Source organism: Rhineura floridana, chromosome 21, assembly GCF_030035675.1.
Source record: "Rhineura floridana isolate rRhiFlo1 chromosome 21, rRhiFlo1.hap2, whole genome shotgun sequence".
NCBI classification, from domain to species: domain Eukaryota; kingdom Metazoa; phylum Chordata; class Lepidosauria; order Squamata; family Rhineuridae; genus Rhineura; species Rhineura floridana.
The window spans coordinates 14,797,845-14,820,492 of record NC_084500.1 but is presented as its reverse complement, the minus strand read 5'-3'; the positions used below and the strand labels follow the sequence as shown (position 1 = coordinate 14,820,492).

Here is a 22,648-nt window from a genome sequence, read left to right as displayed (position 1 = left end):
GCACAGTTTATTCTAATATATGCATTTCTGCACACATTACTTGGCTGGCGAACTGCTTTGTGAGATTCAGAGAAGTGCAAATTTCGAAGGATGGCTGAGTTTTGGTTCAAGTACTGTTTCAGAAAATACGTATTAAGTAAGTTCGCCTTTGGACCAACTGAACCAAATTTCTCCCCAACCCCTACTGCCAATGCAAAGTGGAATGCACATATGGTTCAAAGAACTTTGCACAGCGAGTCGTCATTACGGTATAGAAGATGACTACCAAATGATTGCACTTCATTTATGAAATTTGTACACCGCTTAATATATTTTTAAAAATCTCTAAGTGGCTTATAATCAAAAGACACATCAATTCGTAGCAAAGCACAACCAATATCATTAAATAATATTTCCTAAAAGCTGTGTAAAGACAAAACAAAACTATGTATCACAGATAAAACTGAGCAGTGTACAAAACATAATGAAAGGAGAGTTTGGCTAAACATATGTCATTTTAAAAAGCCTCATGAATTACCTTAGGTAAGGCTATCATAAAGAAGGCCCGCTTCTGAGTTGTCAAGTGACAGTCTGCTGTTCATGGAATGACCAGCAGGGTCTCCTTGGATGAACACAGAGTGCGGCTGCCAGGTATCCTGGCCCCAAATTGTTTAGGGGTTTAAATGTCAGCAACAAAACCAAATGAATTTTGGTTTCATATGCATGTGTGACTTTTTCCATTTGCACAGGGATAATACTGGAACCTCTCTGGAGTTTTTAGAACCAAACCTCACAAAAGTGAATTATATGTTGAATAACTTTGGGGGGGGCACACTAACAGTACTTATGATACTTTTTTACATATGGTGATAGTGGGGAGCTCAGGCAGTGATGCTTCAGATGATAATTGGGGAGTTGTGTGCACCTCACTGTTTCCATCTGTGTAATGTTGGGAGCAGGGCATGGAATCAGAGAGCGCCAAACCCATCACCTTCCACCTCCACACAGTTAATACCACCCCTTTGTGGAGGATAAGAACTGTTGGAGGCAATATGCCTCTGAATACCAGCTGCTGGGGATCATAGGTGAGGGGAGTGCTGTTGCACTCACATACTTCTTGAAGGCTTCCCATAGGCATCTGCTTGCCACTGTGAGAACAGGATGTTGGACTAGATGGGCCATTGGCCTGATCCAGGATGGCTCTTACGCTTTTAAACAAAGTTAAAACTATGGAACTGGCAACAAGATAGAGTGACAGTCGCCGACCTGGAAGTCTTTAAAAGGGACTAGACAAATTCATGGAGCATAACGCTCTCAGTGGCCACTAGCCACCATGGCTAAGTTCCATCTTCACTGCCAGAAGCAATATGCCTCTGGATGCCAGTTGCCAGGGACTGCGAGCAGGGAGAGCACTATTGCGCTCTGGTTCTGCTTGCAGGCTTCTCATGGGTATCTGGTTGGCCACTGTTGAGAACAGGACACTGGACCAAATGGGCCTTCTGATATCCTTCTGTTCCTGCACATCACATCCCTCTGACTGATGCTCTGCTAAGTCCCTACTGCCAAGAGCCTTTGGCCCAGTCCAACAAGGTTCTTCTACTTATGTATGTTCTTATAAGCTGAAAGACCTCCAGGAGAAGAAAAGCCAGACCGGGGGGAAAACAAAACAGATATATGAAATGACAAAACTAAGCTCCCTGTTCAAATTCCAAAAGGTTGTGGTGTGGATGAGGGGTGCAGGGGGGAATCAGTTCAGATCACGGGCTGGAGGACAAGCCACAAATCAATTGCAGCTGCTTTGTTTAGTGCTAAAAACTCAAACTGCAGTGATTAGAAAAGACATTAGTGTTCATCAATTAGCAGCTGAGCGTTTGGCTTGAATTATTCATGGGGAAATGACTTACACACAAGCGTCTGTTAGTGTGTTGTCAGGAAAACCTCTGAAAGGGCCAACAGAACCAGGCGCCACTGTGTATCGACGGCACCGATCCAGCCAGGAAGCCCGATTAACCTCTGAGATGCCTCTGTTGATGTACTTACCCCATTAATGCTAATGGAGATGCTACCACTTAAAAGAAGAAGAAGTCGGAGCCAGCCAGGCTTTATCAAAGGAAAAGTCTTTGGGTTTTTAGTCTCTTAGCAATAGACATATCCTGTCATTTGTGTGTCTTATCCCCCCCCCATTCCCCACTCCCTCCAACCTTTTAAAACTCCTCCAACAAATGGTAAAGAATAAAATCCTTAAACAACTGGCATGCCGACAATTTCTTGGAAAATACACACATACACACACACCAAGCAACTGGATGTAATATGCGCTGCCTCAGTGGGCCTTTTGACATGATAGGTTGTCTAGGGGTAGCAACCCTAGAAATCACTGCAGCCTCTAGCAGGCTGGTGTTAGAACCAGGCTGTTGTTGTGTGAGGACTCAATTTAGATTTTATATCAGTTGCTGGGAATCACACATGGGGAGAGTGGAATTGCACTCAGGACCTACTTCAAGGCTTCCACGGGCATCTGGCTGGACACTGTGAGAACATGATACCGGACTAGACGGGCCCTTGGCCTGATCCAGCAGGGCTCCCCTTATGTTCTTAGACACAGAGCAGAGATGGGAAAACTTCAAATGTTTTGGGGACTACATCTGCCATTATCCCCAGCCATTGGCCACCTGGAGAGCACTATATTGGCTAATCCTGCACTACACCACACTGGCTATTAAAGCATCTCAAATAGGGGTCTAAAAAAGACTCCTGCCTATATCTGAGAGGGCCACAGATTCCCCCTCCCTGACATAGAGGATGTGCTCATTCTTCAGCTTGGGTCAGAATTTAGGGTGGAGAAATGGGAAGACAGCAGGGAATGCCCTGTTGATCAGGCAGAAGGCCAGAATCCTAGTATTTATAATTAGGCTGAGACAATCCAGAAGATACCTACCATATTTGTGTGGTAGGTAGGTAGGTAGGTAGGTAGGTAGGTAGGTAGGTAGAAAGAAAGAAAGAAAGAAAGAAAGAAAGAAAGAAAGAAAGAAAGAAAGAAAGAAAGAAAGAAAGAAAGAAAGAAAGAAAGAAAGCCAGCATGACAGGATCAGAGGCCATCTATTTACCTTTCTGTTTTATCTCAGAATAAGACACTATGCTAGCAAAAATAGAAGAGTTACCACATGCCATGCTGGTAGACAGGGATTCCCCCCTCCTCCAGTTAATCTTACTGAAATCAACAGGAGCTACACAAGGTCACAGTACTGGAGACTTTTTGCCCTCCAGATGTTGTTACTGAACTACAGCTCCCATCATCCCCAGCAAGCATGGCCAATGGCCAGGGATTATGAGAGTTACAGTTCATCAACATCTGGAAGGCCAACGGTTCCCCACACCTGCTCTAAAGCCTGCCTCACTGTTTCCATCACAAGCTTGATAGACTCAGCTCTTGGTTTCGAGGACGCTATCTAGGCTGCAGTACCAGTCTTCCTAAGAATCTAGTCAGCTGACCTCAAGGGCCAATCCTAGTCCACCAAACCCTATAAAACCTTGGTCTGAAAGCTTGCTCCTCAGTCCAAGCCACTCCTCTCTGGTGTGAAGACCTTGTCTGATTAAGCTCTTGTTCTTCTGCTTGGGCTTGCCTCTGGTCCACTTGGACTGACAACTAGCCTCTTCTCCCTCAATAGTCCCAGAAGCCAATTGTCTAGAGGAGGGGTGGGGAACCTGTGGCCCTCCAGATGTTCCTGAACTATATCTCCCTTCATCCATGACCATTGACTATGCTGGCTGGGGCTGATGGGAGTTGGAGTCCAACAATATCTGGAGGACCACAGCTTCCCCATCCCTGGCCTACAGCCTAGCCCTTGTTGAGGCCTCACACTACCACTCAGCTGCCCTTTATCACCTGAGACAAGAGTATCATCTCTGGGAGAAGGTTCTTTTCACAACACTCAGTCCTGTAACCTAACTTGAACCCATAGGTTAGGTGTAAGGAACCTTCAGCTCTCCAGATATTGCTGAATGACAACTCCCATCATCCCTGGCCATTGGCCATGCTTGCTGGGACTGATGGAGGCTGTAGTTCAGTAACATCTGGAGGGCCAAAGGTGCCCCTTCCCAGTCTAGTCATTAGCATCTAATGCCCAATGATTTCCTCCATCCACTCTATGGTAAGTGCTTGAATTTAAGAAAAGGACTGTGTGGGAAGTACCCAGTCTGTTTGCCCCATCCATTTAGTTCCCACATTTGACCATTTAACTCGGGGATGGGGAACCCATGGCCTTCCAAATGTTGCTGCATTCCATGAGCCTGAGCCAGAATGGCCAAAAGTCAGGGATGTTGGGAGATGGAGTTCAACACCATCTGGAAGGCCACATGTTTCCCAGTCCTGATCTCAAATAAAAGGAGACTGAACAGGAATGCTTGTACAACATTATTCTTCTAGGGTCTTCTTGTGAGGGGAAAAAATCCTTTTCCTATACATGCACACACAAACTCCACACTACTGTTTTCGACAAGACATTAATCACTACTGTTTTATAATCCACAAGCGATTAAACAAATGTCTGTAATTACGAGCAGATGCAATACTCCAGGCAGCAGAAAAGGAACTGCATTATAAACACACAGTAAATTTTACAGAGAGAGAGAGAGAGATGATATAATCAAAGAGCAGGTTAGAGAAAGCGTCATTTAATTTATTTATGCAGACGTAAGATGCCTTGTTACTAGAGGCATACAAGCACATTGAAGGGTGTACAAGAACATTACAACTCAATACTCCCCCCCTCATGTATGCAGTACAACATAGACTAGAATTAAAAGGAAGTTCTTTGGCCAAGAACAACAAATGTGTGTCTCTTTTCCTCATCTTCCTCTAGTAATACACAGTAACTTAAAATATGTAACATGGCAGCATACCGCGGAAATTTTCCATCCCACTTCACAAGGTGTTGCTTGTGGTGAGCATGGAAACTTGGAGCGTGATATCCGATAATATGCTCCCTTTCTCTATGCATTACTGGAGGAAGAAACAAAGGGGTACCTCTTTTGGCGGAAGCCTATTCAGAGGCTGCTGTCCTCCACCACCACCACCCTACAATCTGGTAAGCAGGGTCACTGTCACCATAGCTTCTCAGGGAAGTGTCAGGAAGTGGTGACCACTCCCCTCACAAGGATGGGGAGAAATTTGATTCAGTTTGCTCTTTCCAAAACAACATGTGAATCGAAACACTGTCATCCTTTGAAATTTGCGCTTCTCTGGATTTTGCAATGCAATTAAAAAAGCATATAGTTGTGAAACTAATATACAAAAATGCCTTTTGTTTGGGTAAATTGCTTTGCAAAAATGCATACAAAAATGGGTGTATTAGGAGAACTTTGCACTAAAGTGCTGATGAATTTTCATGAGGCCTTTTTTAAAAAAAAAAACTCATGTGGAAATGTGGAGAACTGAACTTAAGGCAGTATAGTGAGAAACTGAGAGAAAATGAAGTTGACAGATCCACTCATCAAGCAAGCTGTGTCACTGCAGCTTCTCAGTGAAGAAACATCTGGATCAACTCCACCCAGGAGAGCCACTGGTTCCTCCTAGGCAGGAAACAGCATAAAAGGGCTTCCTGTTTCAGCAGAACTTTACTCAAGCAACAAGGTCTACCTGAGCTCTGGAGTATCTTCCGTTGCTGTCCTTGCTCTTTAGTCCTCTCCAGTAGTGTAGTGGCAAATGTACAGGGTCCCTTCATGATAGTCACAGCCATGCCCCCTCATAGCCACACCCCCTTACCCTTATTTCCCTTGCTCTCCGTGTCATTTCTGCACAAAAGACATCCCTAAGGGCAATCATCATGAAAGGGAAGGCTATGTTAGCTACTGAGAAGAGTTTTCTCAATGGCTAACTCACCTCCTTTCACTCTGGCTTCAATCAGCATAAAAGGACACAGACTCTTCCCAGTGGCTAATACACTCCCCTTTCATGATGATTGGTTCGTACATAGGGCCCTGACTGGGCCTTGAGCACAACCCTAAGGGGTCTACAACTTTGTGGCCCCGGATGACTACACCCCTGGTCTTCTTTTTGGGTCCCTACTGGCTGGCCCTCTGATCCCACGATACATCTAATCTGTCCCTTTGGGTGGTATCCAACTAGCATTTCCCAATAGCACAAGGACTTCTGCTTGGGCAACGGAACTTCCCCCCATACCCCATATGTGCCCTTCACCCTCCCCAAATCTGAGTTGGGGGAATTAGGGGTGGCTGGTGCCCAATGGGACTGGAAGGGCAGAAGGCAGGGTGACCAACAGTAGGCGGAGCCAGAACCAATGGCAGGTGGAGCTGACTGGTTGTAAGAAAGAAGGCAAGCATGTGGGAGTAGGCTGACTGAGGGCAGACTGAGGCTGGTGGAGCAGCCTCCACTGGGGGGAACCCTTAGAATAGATTTAGGAGACATACAGGGAGAGGAGGGGGGCCTCCTGTTGCTTGAGCAGAACTTCTTGCGCTGATGGAACAATTTACTTAGTGCTACTTTGGATACAACCCTTGATGTTTCTACGTGTGTATATATTCTACACGTTAGGGATGCCAGAGATTTTTAAAAAATTGATCCATTATCTGTTTTTTAACCTATTAAATGACTACAGTGTTGAAGTTATTGGTGTTACATATTGTTAACTTAGCTATTTGCATGGTTTATGCTCATCTAAATATTTTAGTGTTAATTGTTGGACTGTCAATAATATGTTGCAATGGATTATAATCTGATGCACTGTATTTACTGTGTTATTACTATATTTGAATTGCCCATTTTCTGTGGGTTGCTTTGAGCACAAATGTATTTTTGGAAAATGTAATATATAAATAAACTATGATTAAATATACAAAGCCCTGAACAACTTGGGCCTTAAGGACTGCCTAAGCCCTTATATCCCAGCTTGATCACCGAGATCATCCAGAGAAGCGCAATTAGGGACTTCCGGGAAGGGTGACTTCGCTTGTGCCTGCTTTTGGGACGGGCTCCCGCCTCAAAAGAAGCTTATTCAGATATAAATCAGTCAGAACATTTTTTTTTTTGACTGATGAAATTTCTCCCAGGCAGGGAGAAACGTAGAGATCAACCTCAAAGCCTGTTTTTGTTGGGAGGACTGGATTTCATTAATTTATGAGATAAGGTCCAGCCAACAATGCCGGACGGACTTTCTAACAAGCTCTATCTGCTTAAGCGATACGTTTATCTTTTCTTCAAAGAGAGAACGGACTAACAGGCAAGCACCCTTCTTTCTATTATTTTTTTTACTTGGTTTAAATTGTTGCAGCAAAAGGAGATTTGTCAGATTGATCGGCTTTGGACAACTTCTGGGTGAGATATAGCTCTTCTCTGTTATTCACGAAATTAACAGCTTATCTCTGTTTCTGTCGCAAAAAGCTGTCCTGGAAGTGCATTCTAAAGATAATAAACAGAAGAGGGATTTCTATTCCTGATTTCTATTCCGAGGAATATTATATTGTCTGGGACTATTCTCTTTTTGGTCTATTTTATTTTGACGAATCTGCTTCTTCACGACGCCACTAACTGTTTTGATGCTGGGAATTAAATTTGTTTTGCATTCTTGCACAAGAGAGATAAGGCAGGTTGCTCTGTTTATACTGTGATGTCATCAAGCCTGGAATATTAACCCAATTGTTGCTGAAATAAGAAGTGGTTCTTCTTTATTTTTGTTTTGCTTTGTTTTCGTGGTTTTAAAAATGGCAATCAAGAAAGTGGCTGAGAATCTGGAAGTAATTATGTTTCAGAAAATAATGGATGAGATTGAGATAACGAAACAAACCCTGCGACAGGGTAGTAAGGAGCTGAAAATTGAACTGAGCAAAATGACGCAGGAGCTTAAAGAAATAGGGGACCCTGTGAGAGAGGAGAATGAGATCAGAGATGAGAAAAGAAAAAATAAAGGGAAGATACAAGTCCTGGAGATTGGAACAAATGTGGAATTGGAAAAAGATCTGGAGTTTATGGATTTTAGAAATAAAATCTACTGTTTGGAATTTAACGTTATCTCTGAAGAAATTAATGAAGATATTAGAGATAAAGTTATCAATGGCTTGGATAATCTTCTGGACTGGAATGATGTGATGGAGCTTGATATAGAGAAAATCTATGGAATTAACTGCAGCCATGTGACAATGGAAAAACTCTTAAGAGATGAGCCAGTGCATTTTGTAAAAAAGAAGAACACAGATATGACTTTACAACAGTATTTCAGCAACTTATTCAGAATGGATGGCAAGAAAATATTTGGGATAGAGGAAATTCCCATCAGCCTCTTATTATATGACTATGGCTACAACAGCAAGATTATTATGGAATACTGATAATGGAAGATTGGACACTGAAATTACTGGACTTAACAGGACTATTGAAGATGGAAGATGGAACTAATAGGGATAATGGAATAATGGCTATTGAAATTATTGGACCTAACAGATTCTGATGAGATGGATTAATCGAAATGTTTATTTGGACTATGGTTATGACAATAAGATTATTATAATTATTAACGAGATGGATTAATTGACATGTTTATTTGGAGAAAAATTGATAGATATATTTCTTAAAGAATTGAAACCTCTCTTTGACTTTTTGTGGAAAGAATAAAGTAATGTTTATGAGATTTGATGATTAATTAAGATAACTACTGGAGGAAAGTGATTTTATAATATGATTTAAGAGACAGGATTGTTATATATTGTAGACCTATAACTGATTTGATATGTGACAAATGGGAAGTCAACATTTTATTTTATTTTATTTTTTTGTTTAATCATTTTTGTTTTGTTTTGTTTTTTGTCTTTGAATGTTTTATGATTTTGTTTTCTATGTTTTATGAAAATTTGAATAAAAATTATTGTAAAAAAAAAAAAAGAAGCGCAATTAGTTGTTGCACGTGTTACAGAGGCCCAACTGGCCTCACTGAGTGTTGTTGGTCCCACATTGTGGAACATTCTTCCAGCAGAGATTCGGCAGGCATCCTTGCTTTTGACTTCCATGAGTGTCTTGAAGACTCTTTAATGCCAACAGGCCTCTTCAGTTGTTTAACTCTCTTTTTCCAGTCATGGTTGTAATTATTTTGTATCATTTTACAGTATTTTATGTTGTGCATTTTTATGAGAGTGGATGGTATATAAATACTTTTATAAACAAACTGATGACTTTAAAAGGGTGTTAGCCTTATGTTCCATGAATGCGTCTATCAATGGCTACTAGCTATAATGGCTATGTTCCACCTCCAGTATGGGAGGCAGTGTGCATCTGAATGCCAGAGACTAGGAATCACAAAAGGGGAGGGTGCTGTTGTGCTCACGCCCTGCTTCCAGACTTCCCATTCAGGCATCTCCGGTTGGCCCCTGTGAGAAGAGGATGCTGGACTAGATCCAGCTGCAGGGCTCTCCTGGTGCACCATGCTGGTGAAGGGTGACTTCAATGGACTATCACTCATGCCGTTTTATGAATTGTTGTATTTTAACACACATTTTATTATATTGTGATTTTTTAAATTGTTGCAAGATGTTTATGAGAAAGGTAGAACAGAAACAATTTGTTTACATTAAATAAATTAAATTAACCCATCAAATGACTGCTGTATTAGCAGAATGGGAGTACAAAGCAGCCAAAAATAAATAAATAAAAATTTTAAAGGGGTTCCCAGTCCATTAATCCACAAATGTCTGCACAAAATCACCAGGCCACTGATTCCCTCATGCAATGTGCACGTTTGGGGATTTCCCCCCCTATGGTAATCTTTAACCTTTCCCATGCCATATCAGCTGTCCTCCTGATCCATTAGCGCTAATGGCCAGGCTCTCACATAAGCTGTTAGTACTCATTAAGGAGTTATCAGGTAACGATAGAAAACAGATGCCCGGGTGTTTTCAGGGTGTGTGTGTGTTTGAGTGGGGAGGGAGTGTTAAATCACTTCTGCCAGTTTGGGATTTAAAAAGACACAAAGAATGAACTAAGCACAGATGCTACTAAGTGACAAGGAAACTTGGGTGTGTAGATTTGCTGGGTGTCATTCAGAAGAACATCCCTTTTTTTTAAGGTCATCACATCATCAACGGAAGCAAATGTAAAAGGAATTTTGTTAAAAATGCCGGTAACGTATTGTCACTGTCTGCGTAAAATATTTTAAGATAGTTTTTTTTAACTTACAGTTTTCCATTGACATAATGCTAAATTATGCATTTAGCCATGAGAGCTAATGTTGAGAAGTAGCTAAGAGACTTCCTGAAGCCTAGGTAGTCCCTGGTTTGAATTTCACCCCCACCATTAGCCACCAGATCTGTGGTCTGGCAGCAGCAATGGGCAAATCTGTTCATGTCAGTTTCTCATTTTCCCATTCTTAAGTTCACTTCTCCACACTTCCACAGTTGGCGATTAAAAAAAAGTCCTCATGAAAATTCACCAGCATTTTGATGTGAATTTCTACTGATACACACCTTTGCATGCAATTTTTCTAGTATAGTTTTGCCAAGCGATTTTTACCAAATGCACTGCATTTTTGTATGTTACTTTAACTTATACATTTTTAATGCACGCTTTACTCGTGTATGCATTTTTGGTACACGCTACTTGGCTGAAGGACTGTATTGCAAAATTCAGAGAAGTGGAAATTTAGGAGGATGGCTGTGGTTTGCGCATTGTTTTGGAAGTGCAGATGAGGTAAGTTTGCCTTTAAATGAAAAGTGGATCAATTCTCCCCTCTCCCTGATCAGATGTAGTGAGGATCAGGCTGCTCCTAGCTGCCCCCAGAAACTGGGACAAAATGAAACGATTATGCCTTCCCAACTCAGGGAAGATAAAGAGCCTCACCCTTTGGAAGCACTGGGATGCTTTGGAATGCTTCAAAGTGCCTCCCAGCCTAATGTGATAAGATGAATCCTCCCCTCCACCGAATGCTCTTGTCACAGGGCTTGGTGGAAAGGAAGAGGACTGGGTAAATAAAGGTTGACTACCAAAGGTGGGCAAAATTTGCATCCTTGATGTCAACAAGGGGGATACCAACCTGCCTCATCTGAGCCAACTTGACTGAATGGCAGCTAAATGTAAATGTACTGCCTTCAAGCCGATTCCGACTTATGGCGACCCTACGAATAGGGTTTTCATGAGACTGAGAGGCAGTGACTGGCCCAAGGTCACCCAGTGCGCTTCATGGCTGTGTGGGGATTCGAACCCTGGTCTCCCAGGTCGTAGTCCAGTATCTTAACCACTACACCACACTGGCAGCTAAGGGGGCCTTATTTAAACATGAAGGTGGCAATCCAAAAATGAGCAGATTTTTTTAAAGCTAAGATCTATCTATCTATCTGTCTGTCTGTCTGTCTGTCTGTCTGTCTGGCCCTTCTACCCTACAATAGGGCACTCAGGGCGGCTGAGATAGCAGTGTGCTGTTGCTGATTAAACAAAGAAGAAGAAAAATGTATTGCTTCCCACTAATGATGGAGAACTTAATAGACTATGCAGGTTCAACACAGTCCTCCCACCCCCCCCTCTCTCCCTCTGTGTGTGTGTGTGTGTGAGGGAGGGAGGGAGGGAGATGGAGATCTACATTTGCCCCAAGCAATACAAAACCTGGGATTTTTCTCCCCATTTAACCACGGCTCCGTTGGCATTGGCAGCCATCGTTATGGGACACACATTTCTTTCCCCTTTTAATGTTTTATTTGTTTTTCCTAAGGAAATCGCATGACCTCTGCCTCTCTTTGTGGGTTACTTTTTAAGTTGTTTTGTTGAGGTCAGTCTGGTCTGCCAATCGAAAACTCCCTTTCCAATCCCTCTTCTTTAAAACCACCATGTTTTCTCTCGCAAAGTGAGAAGCTGGCAAGTTATAATAAGGAGAACTCGTGAGAGCCAAACCTTTGCTGACCAACACTGCAATTTGTTTTCACTGCAGTGACAACAGAATGTGCATACACATATAGATGTGTATATGTCACATCACTGGTTGCAGCAATCAGCAAAGACAGACTTCATTTGTTTTTGTTTTAAAATCCAAGTTGCTAGTCCTTATGGCAGTAAAGGTATTTATTTTCTCTGTCAGTGTCTCACCCTTCTTCAAGGGAACTCAAGGTGGCATATGTGCCCCCCCCTGCCCATTTTATCCTCACAACAACTCTGTGAGGTAAGTCAGGCTGAGAACTGGTCACCCAATGAACTTCATGGGTAGGTCAGCACATAGCACCTCAGGTTATCCCCACAACAATTCATTCATTTATTCATTCATTCGTTCATTCAATTCAGATCCCTCCCTTCCTCCCGGAGGAGTCCTAACAACCCTGTGAGTTGGGCTGTTATCAGAGGTCAAGGACATGTTCCATCCAGGCAAAAAAAACGCAAGGAGGCATCGAGGCAGGACTAGTGAGGAATGTGGCCTCCAGAGGGTGTGTATGGCCTATGCAGAGTTTGAGGGCCAGACAGAGAGGCCTGGAGGGCTGGATTTGGCCTCTGAGACCTGACGTTCCCCACTCTTGGACTACATTCTGAATCATCCAAGTTTTAGTCTGTTTTTTTAAAGTTTTAACTTCTGTTTTCTTGTTTTGCATGTGCAGACGCCACTGCTATTGTTTTGTATTTGTTTTCTGCTGTGCAACGTCCTGAGAATCTGATCTGAAGAAGGGCAGCGGAAGAAAAATGTTCCAAATCCATCCATAAGAAGCAAACAAATATGAAAGCCCAACCCCTATGCTGCTGATGTACTCACTTTGGCTGCGCTGATGACTGTGGCAGTGTACGACTGAATGTTGTCTCCGCAGGCCCCACCACGAGACTGATGGCACCGGATCAGCTGAGAGGAGAGAGCGAGAGAGCGCCAGTGTCACTCCTAGTCAACTGCACAGTCAATCCTAACACATTCAGACGCTCTGACGGGTGTGGGCTCCCTTTCATGGACTTCTCTTTTCATACAGACTGCAAACAAACAACAACAAAAACAACAACAAAGCCCCCATACCTCAAGACATTGTAACAATTTTCCCCTCCCCTTTTAAAAATAAATCTTTTGGGTGCCGCCCAGGCTGTCATGTGCTCAGCCTTCAGTGTCCAGTTATAACATACAGACAAGCAGACACACACACACTTTAGAACAGGGAGAGTGGGGTGGGGTGGGGAGGGAAGGGGAAAAGAAGATATGAGGTTGGCAGATCTCCCACAAATAAATCTGACTGGCTATAACCAAGGCTTTAAGCTGCTGACATTTATTTATTTGATTTATTTCTATCCCACCTTTCCTCCAAGGAGCTCAAGATGGCATCCAAACTTGGTTCTCCATCTCTCGGGGGTTTTTATCCTCACAACAACCCTGTGAGGTAGGTTAGGCTGGGAGAGACAGTGACTGGCCCAAGGTCACCCAGTGAGCTTCATGGCCAAGTAGGGATTTGAACCCTGGTCTCCCAGGTCCCAGCCCAACACTCTGCTACACCACACTGGCTCATGATGTTGACATGTGAAGAAGAGAGGGATATGGCGTACTGTGCAATATACAGGTGCTTTTTAACACTTCATGAAGCAGGTACTGGTGAAAAAGGACCATGGCCCACTGATATATTTACACATTTAGCTTAAAAGATACTGCAAATTAAGGGAGTGGGCAGGAGCAGCAGGCTTGGCTGAGGTTTATATGCATTTATGCCAACACTGAGTGACATGTAGCGAAAGTGGCCCTGCCCACATATGAGGGAGGTACTGGCAGACTGTTGCCAGCAGTGTGTGTGTGTGTGTGTGGAATGGAAACAGACTGTTTAGCCTTCTTGAGGCTTTTCAGCTTAGAGAAAAGGCGAGTAAGACGTGACATGAGCAAAGTTTATAAAATTATGGATGGCATAGATAGAGTGGATAGAGAGAAGTTTTTCTCCCTCTCTCATAACACTAGAACTCAAGGATATCCAATGAAGCTGAATGTTGGAAGATTCAGGACAGATAAAAGGAAGTACTTCTTTACGCAGCGCATAGTTAAACTATGGAAGTCGCTCCCAGAAGTGGCAGTGATGGCCACCAACTTGGAGGGCTCTAAAAGATTAGGCAAATTCATGGAGGATGAGGCTGTCAATGGTACTAGCCACAATGGCTATGCTCTACCTCCACAGACAGAGGCAGTATGCTTCTGAATACCAGCTGCTGGAAATGGCAGGTGGGGAGAGTGCTCTTGCGTCAGGTCCTGCTTGAGGGATTCCCATTGGGGCACCTGGCTGGCCACTGTGAGAACAGGATACTGGACTAGATGGGCCACTGGCCTGATCCAGTAGGCTCTTCTTATGTTCTGGGGGCAGGAGGAATAGAATGGAGTGGCCAGAAATCTTAAGTGGAGCATTCAACACTGCAAACATTTTCTTGCAGATTCCACTTCTGGTTCCTGTGCTGCCTTACAGCCAAGAATAGAAGTGCCTCTATCATTATTTAATAGTAAAAAGCCCATTTTAATGGACAGGCCAGGTGTGTGCATGGTGCCTGGGTGTACACTTAGAGAAGGCCTGTTTGCTGCCATACTCCCTCCTCAAAATTCACTTCTTCTGTGACGCATTTGGTACCATATCGCATGCAACTTCATCTCGCCATCTCCATCCTGTTACCCTTTCCTCTCTCTTCCTTTCCTTCCATCACTTCTCCCCCTCACTGCACAAACATTGATTGTAAGCTCCTTGGGGACAGGGACCTGTCTTTTTTCTTTTAAGTTCACAAAGCACCATATACACTGATAATATAATCAATCATCATCATGCTACCAAGAGAGCCATTGGGAGGCTTATCATCTTTGTCAACATTCCTGTGCCCATGAAACTTTAGTAAATATATTTATAAATACAGATTTGGGGCAAGGTGTCAGCAATATGCTGACGATACCCAGCTCTGTAACATCTGAATCAGGAGAGGCTCTGCAAGCCCTGGACTGCTGCCTGGATTCAGTGGTGGGCTGGATGAGGGCCAATATACTAAGTTTGAATCCTAGCAAGACGGACGCACTGTCGGTTGGTGGTTCCCAAATTCGGATAATTGGTTAATTGCCTGCTTTGGATGGGGTCATACCCTCTCTGAAAGAGCAGGCCCGTAGTCTGGGGATGCTCCTGCATCCATCTTTGTTACTAGAGGCCCAGGTGACCTCAGTGGCTAGGAGGGCCTTTTACCAGCTTCGGCTGGTAAGACAGCTGCGGCCGTTTCTGGACCAGGATAGCCTGACCACTGTTATCCATCCATGCACTGGTAAAATCCAGGCTGTACTGGAGTACATTACTATAATGCACTGTATGTGGGGCTGCCCTTGAGGTTGGTCCGGAAGCTGCAGCTGGTGCAAAATGTGGCGGCGAGACTGCTCACTGGGGCAGGGTATCGCCAACATGTCACCCCACTGCTAAGAGAATTGCACTGGGTACCTATTAGCTGCCGGGCTAAGTTCAAGGTTCTAGTTTTGGTGTACAAAGCCCTATGGTGTACAAAGCTTTCTGCTATGGGGCGGTCTAGAAATGTAATTAAATAAATAAATAAATATACAGCTTGGGACCAGGATACCTGAAAGACCGTCTTATCCCTTATATACCCAATCAATCACTGCGCTCTACAGGTGAGGGCCTCAGGCAGATACCATCTTCTCAGCAGGTACGTTCCACACAACATAGGAAATGGACCTTTAGTGTAGTAGCACCTCCTCTTTGGAATTCCCTCCCCTTAAATATTAGACAGAAGCCATCTCTGTTATCTTTTCAGCACCTACTGAATACCTTCCTCTTTCAACAAGCCTTTTAAGTAGAGATCTTATCCCAGTCTGCGTTTGTGTTGGAATTGCTTTTTAATATGTTTTTAAACCTTTTTTTAAAGATGCTTTTAAAGCTTTCTTTAAAATGTTTTTAAAGTTGTTTTGTTTTAATATATTCTGTTTTTATGAAGTTTTAAAGTATTTTTAATGTTTTTGTTTGCCGCCCTGGACTCCTACTGGGAGGAAGGGCGGGATATAAATCTAATAAATAAATAAATAACATATCTTTAAGCAATTGATTCCTTACCTTGTTTTCTGCATAAGCCAGCCACCGGCTTCCTAGAGCTATGGGATTCATGTTTGGCCCTGGGCAAGGGTAGCAGCCTGGAAAATGTCCAGAAAAGTAGCATTGAGAACAATGAGAATACTGAAACAACAAACAACAACAAAATATATGGGAGGGGGCAGAGCTTGTGCGTCTGTTCATCTCAATGTTCCTTTCTCTACTGCAAGACTAAATATAGATGAAGGTATGTCCACATAATGTCCCCTTGGCACATTTTATGTAAAACCTATGGCTCTAGTTCAGGCATAGGGAACCTGCGGCCCTTCCAGTGTTGTTGCACTCTGACTCCCATCAGCCCAGGCAGCATGGCCGTTGGTCAGGGTTGATGGGCGTTGGAGTCCAAGAACATCTAGAGGGTCACAGGTTCCTCACTCAATGAACTTGGTACAAGGCAGCTTCTCCTACTCGCCCCAGAGTTTTGGGGAAGGGCTGCACACATGCTCTGGTGCCTTCAGCAAGCCTTGGGAAAGACTCTTGCCTGAAACTCTGGAGCCACGATCTGTTAGTGTAGACTACAGACAGGGATGCTGTGGCCCTTCCAGCTGTTGTTGGACTCCAAGTCCCATCAGCCCCAGCCAGCACACAGCCCATGGGAGGCTGCCCAGAAGGAAATGAGGCCCTCGGTCTGAAAAAAGGTTCCCTAACCCTGCTGTAGTAGAACATGACAGCCACTGGATTCCAGGATTTGGTACAATTCGTGCAACTTGATCAATATGGCAGTATTGGATGACTCTGTTACATGAATGTAATGATACAAGACTACCTCTTTGCATGTACCATCCCTGCCTGTCCACCCTCCACACAGTACTGAAGCCCCTGTAACGTCAAGCCTTCTCAAGTCATGGGGTCAGTTCTGCTTCAAATCCTCTGAGTCCTTTCCATCATCCTTCCCAGTAGGCTGTCACAACGGCTAAAAAACTGCTGGATCATTTAGTCTTCTTTACTCGCTCAGAATGAACATGGGAATAGTAGGAAGCATCGATTACATCCTCATCATAAAGTCTTTCAGATTTGTACATTTGGGAGTGGGGGGACATTTGTTTGCTTCAAGGAAGTATGACAGAGAGTCTCCAGTTTGGACTGCCCCATATATCATTACATTGGGCTCACATAAGCTTAAAGGACATTTGACCCATCCTCTCAATAGCCAAGGTAAGCCGATACACTGTTAAACTGACTTATACCCCTTTTACCCCAAACAGAAAATGGGAGGAAGGGAGGGATGGAGAGAGACTTTTCCCTTCTTGCAATATCCATTTTATATGGCTTTTAAAATGTATGCCAGTGACATCTATCATTCTTTTCATCTTGTCCTACTTAGATTGGTTTTGGGTTTCTTGCAAAAGCCTCTTCAGTAGATAGTTCTCTTCCATCCTTTTAATGAAAATGTCAGTGAGTTTTTGTTTTAAAGTCTGCCTCTCCCCAGCCCAGTGCATACATAACACTCCCTGGTCTCCTAACCACAGTCAGGGGATTAAGAGCACCCAGCAGGTTGATAAACTCCTCTCCCATCACAAAGGAAGCTTTGTAGCAAACTGTGGTTAATATTAGGTCTACATGGGTTTTTGTTAGTAACCATGGTACACTCCAAATTTACAAACTCACTTCTAACCATGACCATGCAGTGGGTTTATTAGCTAACTATGGTTAGCAAAAATGCTGCTGCAGACCTAACAGTAGCCATGGCTGGGTCTGAAAACGGAAGGAAGGGGGAATTTGAGAGAGAGATAATGCAGATGCATAACCAGTCCTAACCCTGAAGAGTTCAGTCAAGTGGTCTGGCCAGAACATTTAGACATTTCAGAGCTCATTTCCAGGGAAATGCCAACATGGCACCCTCCGGATAGTGTTGGACTCCATCAGCCCCAGTCACCATGGCCAATGATCGAGGATGATGATCGGGGATGATGAGAGATAAGGGAGTTAAATTCACCATTTGAGAAAATGGGTGTTTGAAGGCATGAATTACAGGTGATGATGGCATTCAGCTTTGGCAGCTTAGATGTGGAGTCCATCTCCCATGAGCCCCAGCCAACATGGTTAGAGATGATAGAAGTTGCAGCCCAACATCATCTGGAGGGCACAAGTTCCCCAGCCCTGCATTAGGCAAAACACATGGAAAATGTATCTATATATGATTATTAGCCACAAATGTTACCAGGAACCTCTATGTGCAGATGCAGATCTTTGAATACCAAATTCTGGAGGGGACAAACAACAGCAGAGGGCCATCGCCCTCACACCTCATAGTAAAGTTCCTAGAGGCATCTGACTGGCTGCTGTTGGAGATAGAACACTGGATGAGTTGGAAATCAATCTGATCCAGCAAAGTTTGATCTAGCTACTAGCCACAATGGCTAGGTTCTGCCTCCAATGTTGGAGGAAGAATGCTATTGCACTCAGATCCTGCTAGTGGCCTTCTCATAGGGGCATCTGATTGGCCACTATGAGAATAGGATGCTGGGCTAGTTGAGCTTTTCTTACGTTCTTATGTCATTCTTATGCTCTTATGAACATGCCAAGTTGCCTTACGCTGAAGTCAGCCATTAGCCTATTTAGCCCACCAGCATTCTGTGGTCATTCCCAATGCTTCTAACCTGAGTTCCTCTTCACTGGAGACTGAATCTGAGACCTGTACTCTACCAACAAGCTAGAGAAGCTCAGTGGACTGACTACGGGTGAATAGAAGTGTTGATTGAAGGAATCCAAGCAGCATTGTTCAATGGAAACTCTGCATATTTTAGTAAACTGCTTACAAGTGATACATAAATTTTGGTAAATAAATAAATGCAACCCATGTGCTCTACCACTTAAGTTATGGCTGGAGAAGTTCAGAAGACCCCCTATGGGTGAATAGAAATGTGGAGTTAATGAACTGCAGTCTTCTGGGATTTTCTTCATACAACCCATTTGTTCTATTACTAAGCTACAGCTATACAAGTGGACCACTTACAGGTTCAACTAAACATGTGCCCTGCTGTGCCTCCCTGAAGATGCTCAGTATTCCCACAGAACTGATAAACTGCACCAAACAACTACAGTTAATCAAATCCCATGAACATAAAAAGAAAAAAACCTCTATGCACACAGAAGCACACGTAAACATATTCAAGATAAAAACTCTTTCTTTTCTCCCCATAAGACACCACCCTACATCTGCCACATACTTGAACCAAAATTGTAACAGATCAAGACAAACAGAGGTGTAGAACAGGGACAGAGTAAATAAAGGATAGGAGGGAATGCTTTGTTGCATGACACTGTTTATTCCCAGAAGACAAAACAACAACAAATTGTCAAGTCCTTTCAACTAATATTTTGTTTGCTCCTCCAAAAAAGAAAGGGATAAATTAAACTTGTTTATAAAGGCTATGAAGTAATATAGTTTGCAATTGTGTTTACAGATTCCCCTTTGAGATGAAAAGCCCTTATGGAAATGCCATCACTCTCCCAGACCCGCAGCATCTTCCATTGTTCTTAGACTTCCTCCTGTTTAGATCCGCCCTTGACCTCCAACCAAGACTCTGCTAAGATGAGAACACTCATTCCTGGTGTAGTTTGGCAGGGCATTATGAGAACCACATGAAGCTGTCTTATACTTCATCTGACCATTCCACACCCTCAACCAACCCCAATCTAGCCCTGAATAGCCTACTCGGCTCACCACTGTCTTAGGCAGGGAGAATGCCTGACAACTGGGATCCGTTGAACTGGAGACACCAGGGACTTTCAGCTGGGGACTTTCTGTATGCAAAGCACATGCTCTAGCCCCTTCCTGTAACACATTCTCCCCCGCTGTAACATTGTCATTTGGGGTAGGGCACAGGAATAGCTTGACACTGTAAGTATGGGTGTCCATCCTCAAAAAAAAAAACACACACACCAAAAAACCAAGCACACACTACCAGGGCTTCTCCTTTATTGTAACGAACAAAGGCAACACAAATACCAGGATCCCAATTCTTTCCTGTGGGTCTTCCCCCTGAGGAGAGCCGGTGCCCCTCGTTCCTCGCTTGGGGTTAATACCTCAAACCAAGGCTTGCCAACCCAGGTCCACGAAGAAGTAGCATCGTTCTTGGCCCCCGAGGCTTACACCACTGAGCCAGCTGGTGGGTTTTCATCAGATGTAGCAGTGACAGAGCTCTCCTCCAGCTCATTCAAAGGTCCAATGGGCAGCCTCCTCTGTGAGAAGGAGCTTTGGGCTCACGAGAGCCTTTAATTATTGAACCAATGACATTACGTGTCCTGCTGTTGCCCTTTCCCTTTGGAATGCCCTTCCCACTGCCATACGTGATGCATCATCTATCAGCTGCTTCAGATGTCTTGTAAAGACGTGTCTTTTTGCCCAGGCTCATGATATATTGCACCCTGTTGTCACCACATTTCTGTTTTTACTACACTGTTTGTATAATTCTACACACCTCAGAAGTTTTACACATTAAGCTGTTTAGAAATGCTTTTAAAATTAATTAATACAAGGTCAGACATTTAGCCTATCCAGCTCAGTGGTGTCTACTCTGACTGGCAGTGGCTTTAGATGGATACAGACAAAGGCTGTCCACATCAGCTGCCACCTTTAAACAATGGAGATACTAGGGATTGAGCCAGGGACCTTCTGCATGCAAAATATGTTCTCTGTCACTCACATCCACATCATACGTTTAATGCATATTTAAAGCACATGTACTTCCCCCAAAGAATCCTGGTAAGTGTAGCTTACCCCTCATAGAGCTCCAATTCCCAGCACCCTTAACAAACTACATTTCCCAGGATTATTTGTGCTTTAAATGTATAGTGTGTGGATATGAACTGAGATACAGTCCCTCCCCATTCCATCATTTCCTCTAATTGCAGCCTCAGGAGGTGAGTGCCAACAACTATGCAGCCAATATACAACCACTGAGAAACATGGCAGAGGTATAAGGATGCCCGTACATTTTAAATATATAATAATAAAGCCTAAGAGGACAAACATATATATATACACACACACACACACACATACATATATATACATATGTATATATATATACACACATACATATATATACATATGTATATGTGTATATATATACATGTGTATATATATATATATATATATATATAGCCCAAAGAGGACTGCACACACTCAATAGCTATGGAATTTGAGTGTCACTTGGATGGTGGGAAGGAAAAGGAGGGCGGGAACAGAGTATACTGGAGAAGAGCAGGGCTGGTAGGAACTCTGAGCAGGAGGATTCCTGCTATGAGGTGAGGATGCACTGTAACATTTTGTTGCAGGTCCACTGGTAAGACACTATGGCTGCATACACACCATACATTTAAAGGCCATTTAAAGCACATCCACGCCCCCCAAAGAATCCTGGGAGCTGTAGGTTACCCCTCACAGAGCTACAATTCCCGACATCCTTAACAAACTACAGTTTCCAGGATTCTTACTCTCACACATTCTAGAAGCAAACCTTTCGAGGCACAGGAGTGCCTCCAATCTTAGTTCAGGGGGAAAGTGTATCTCAGAGCTTTTGCCAAACACTGTCGCCAAGGAGTGCTTCCAGGTCTAGAAAACCATGTTAGAAGCAGACTGGGCGCATTCAAGGCATACACATCCTCCAGCTCCTCGGACGCCTGTGACAAAGCCTTTTAAAACTCAAAATGAACAGGGCAAGTGGAGTTTAAAGTGGTTTCCTAATCAAAGACAGCTGCATTGGGAAGCTGCAACAACACTCACCCCTACAAGACAGACCAAACTTTAAAAGGCAAGCTATTATGTCTCTGTTAAGTTTTTTTTTTTTTTAATTCCAAGCAGGCCAGCAAGTAGAAGCATTCTGCCTTCCTTTCATGGAGGAATCCAAAGGACAATGTCCTAACACAAGTGCTCAGATGCTGAAGAATGCTGGTGGCCACATAAGGAAGCATGCTGCATCTGTGCTTTGGAGGCCACAGAGATGGGCTGTAGCCCAGCAGCAGAGCTTCTGCTTGGCCTGCAGAAGGTCCCAGGTCCAATCCTCAGCATCACCAGCTGGGCTGGGAATGTTCCCCATCTCAAAACCTGGAGAGCTACTGCCAGTCTGTGCAGACAATAGTGAGCCAGCCGGACCAACAGCCCAACTTGATATGAGGCAGCTTCCTGTGTTCTTACTTGATTCAGCCCTTTATTTAAAATCACAAGGTTCAGAATATTATTTTTACGTGAAGGCGAATACCTCTGTGCAAAGAACATGCTTTGCATGCAGAAGGCTGTCTCAATCTTCGGCTTCTCCAGAAAGACTCCTGTCTGGAATCCTGTAGAGTTGCTGCCAGTCAGCATAGGCAGTGCTCAACTAGAAGAACCAATGGTTCAACTCGCTTGCATTGGCTGCCTGTATGTTTCCAAGCCCAATTCAATGTTTTAACCTATAAAGCCTTACACGGCTTAGGACCACAATACCTGATGGAACGCCTCTCCCGATACGAACCCACCCGTACACTATGGTCAAGATCAAAGGCCCTCCTCCGGGTGCCTACTCTGAAGGAAGCTGGGAGGCTGGCAACAAGGGAGAGGGCCTTCTCAGTGGTGGCCCCCAAATTATGGAATGATTTTATTGACAAGGTGCGCCTGGCGCCAACACTGTTA

General features: G+C 43.7%; 1 protein-coding gene across 8 annotated transcripts in view; it reads right to left on the bottom strand.

Annotated features, from left to right (window-relative positions):
* The window catches only part of BCAS3 (BCAS3 microtubule associated cell migration factor), a 602,771-nt gene that overhangs the window by 494,463 nt on the left and 85,660 nt on the right, over nucleotides 1–22,648 (bottom strand). For all 8 annotated transcript variants that reach the window (XM_061605390.1, XM_061605386.1, XM_061605382.1 and 5 more), the window contains exons 10-11: nucleotides 15,997–16,073; nucleotides 12,708–12,791 (exon numbers count right to left, since the gene is read on the bottom strand). In XM_061605390.1, coding sequence (XP_061461374.1) covers nucleotides 12,708–12,791; nucleotides 15,997–16,073 — 161 coding nt within the window. The remainder of the gene's footprint in view (nucleotides 1–12,707; nucleotides 12,792–15,996; nucleotides 16,074–22,648) is intronic.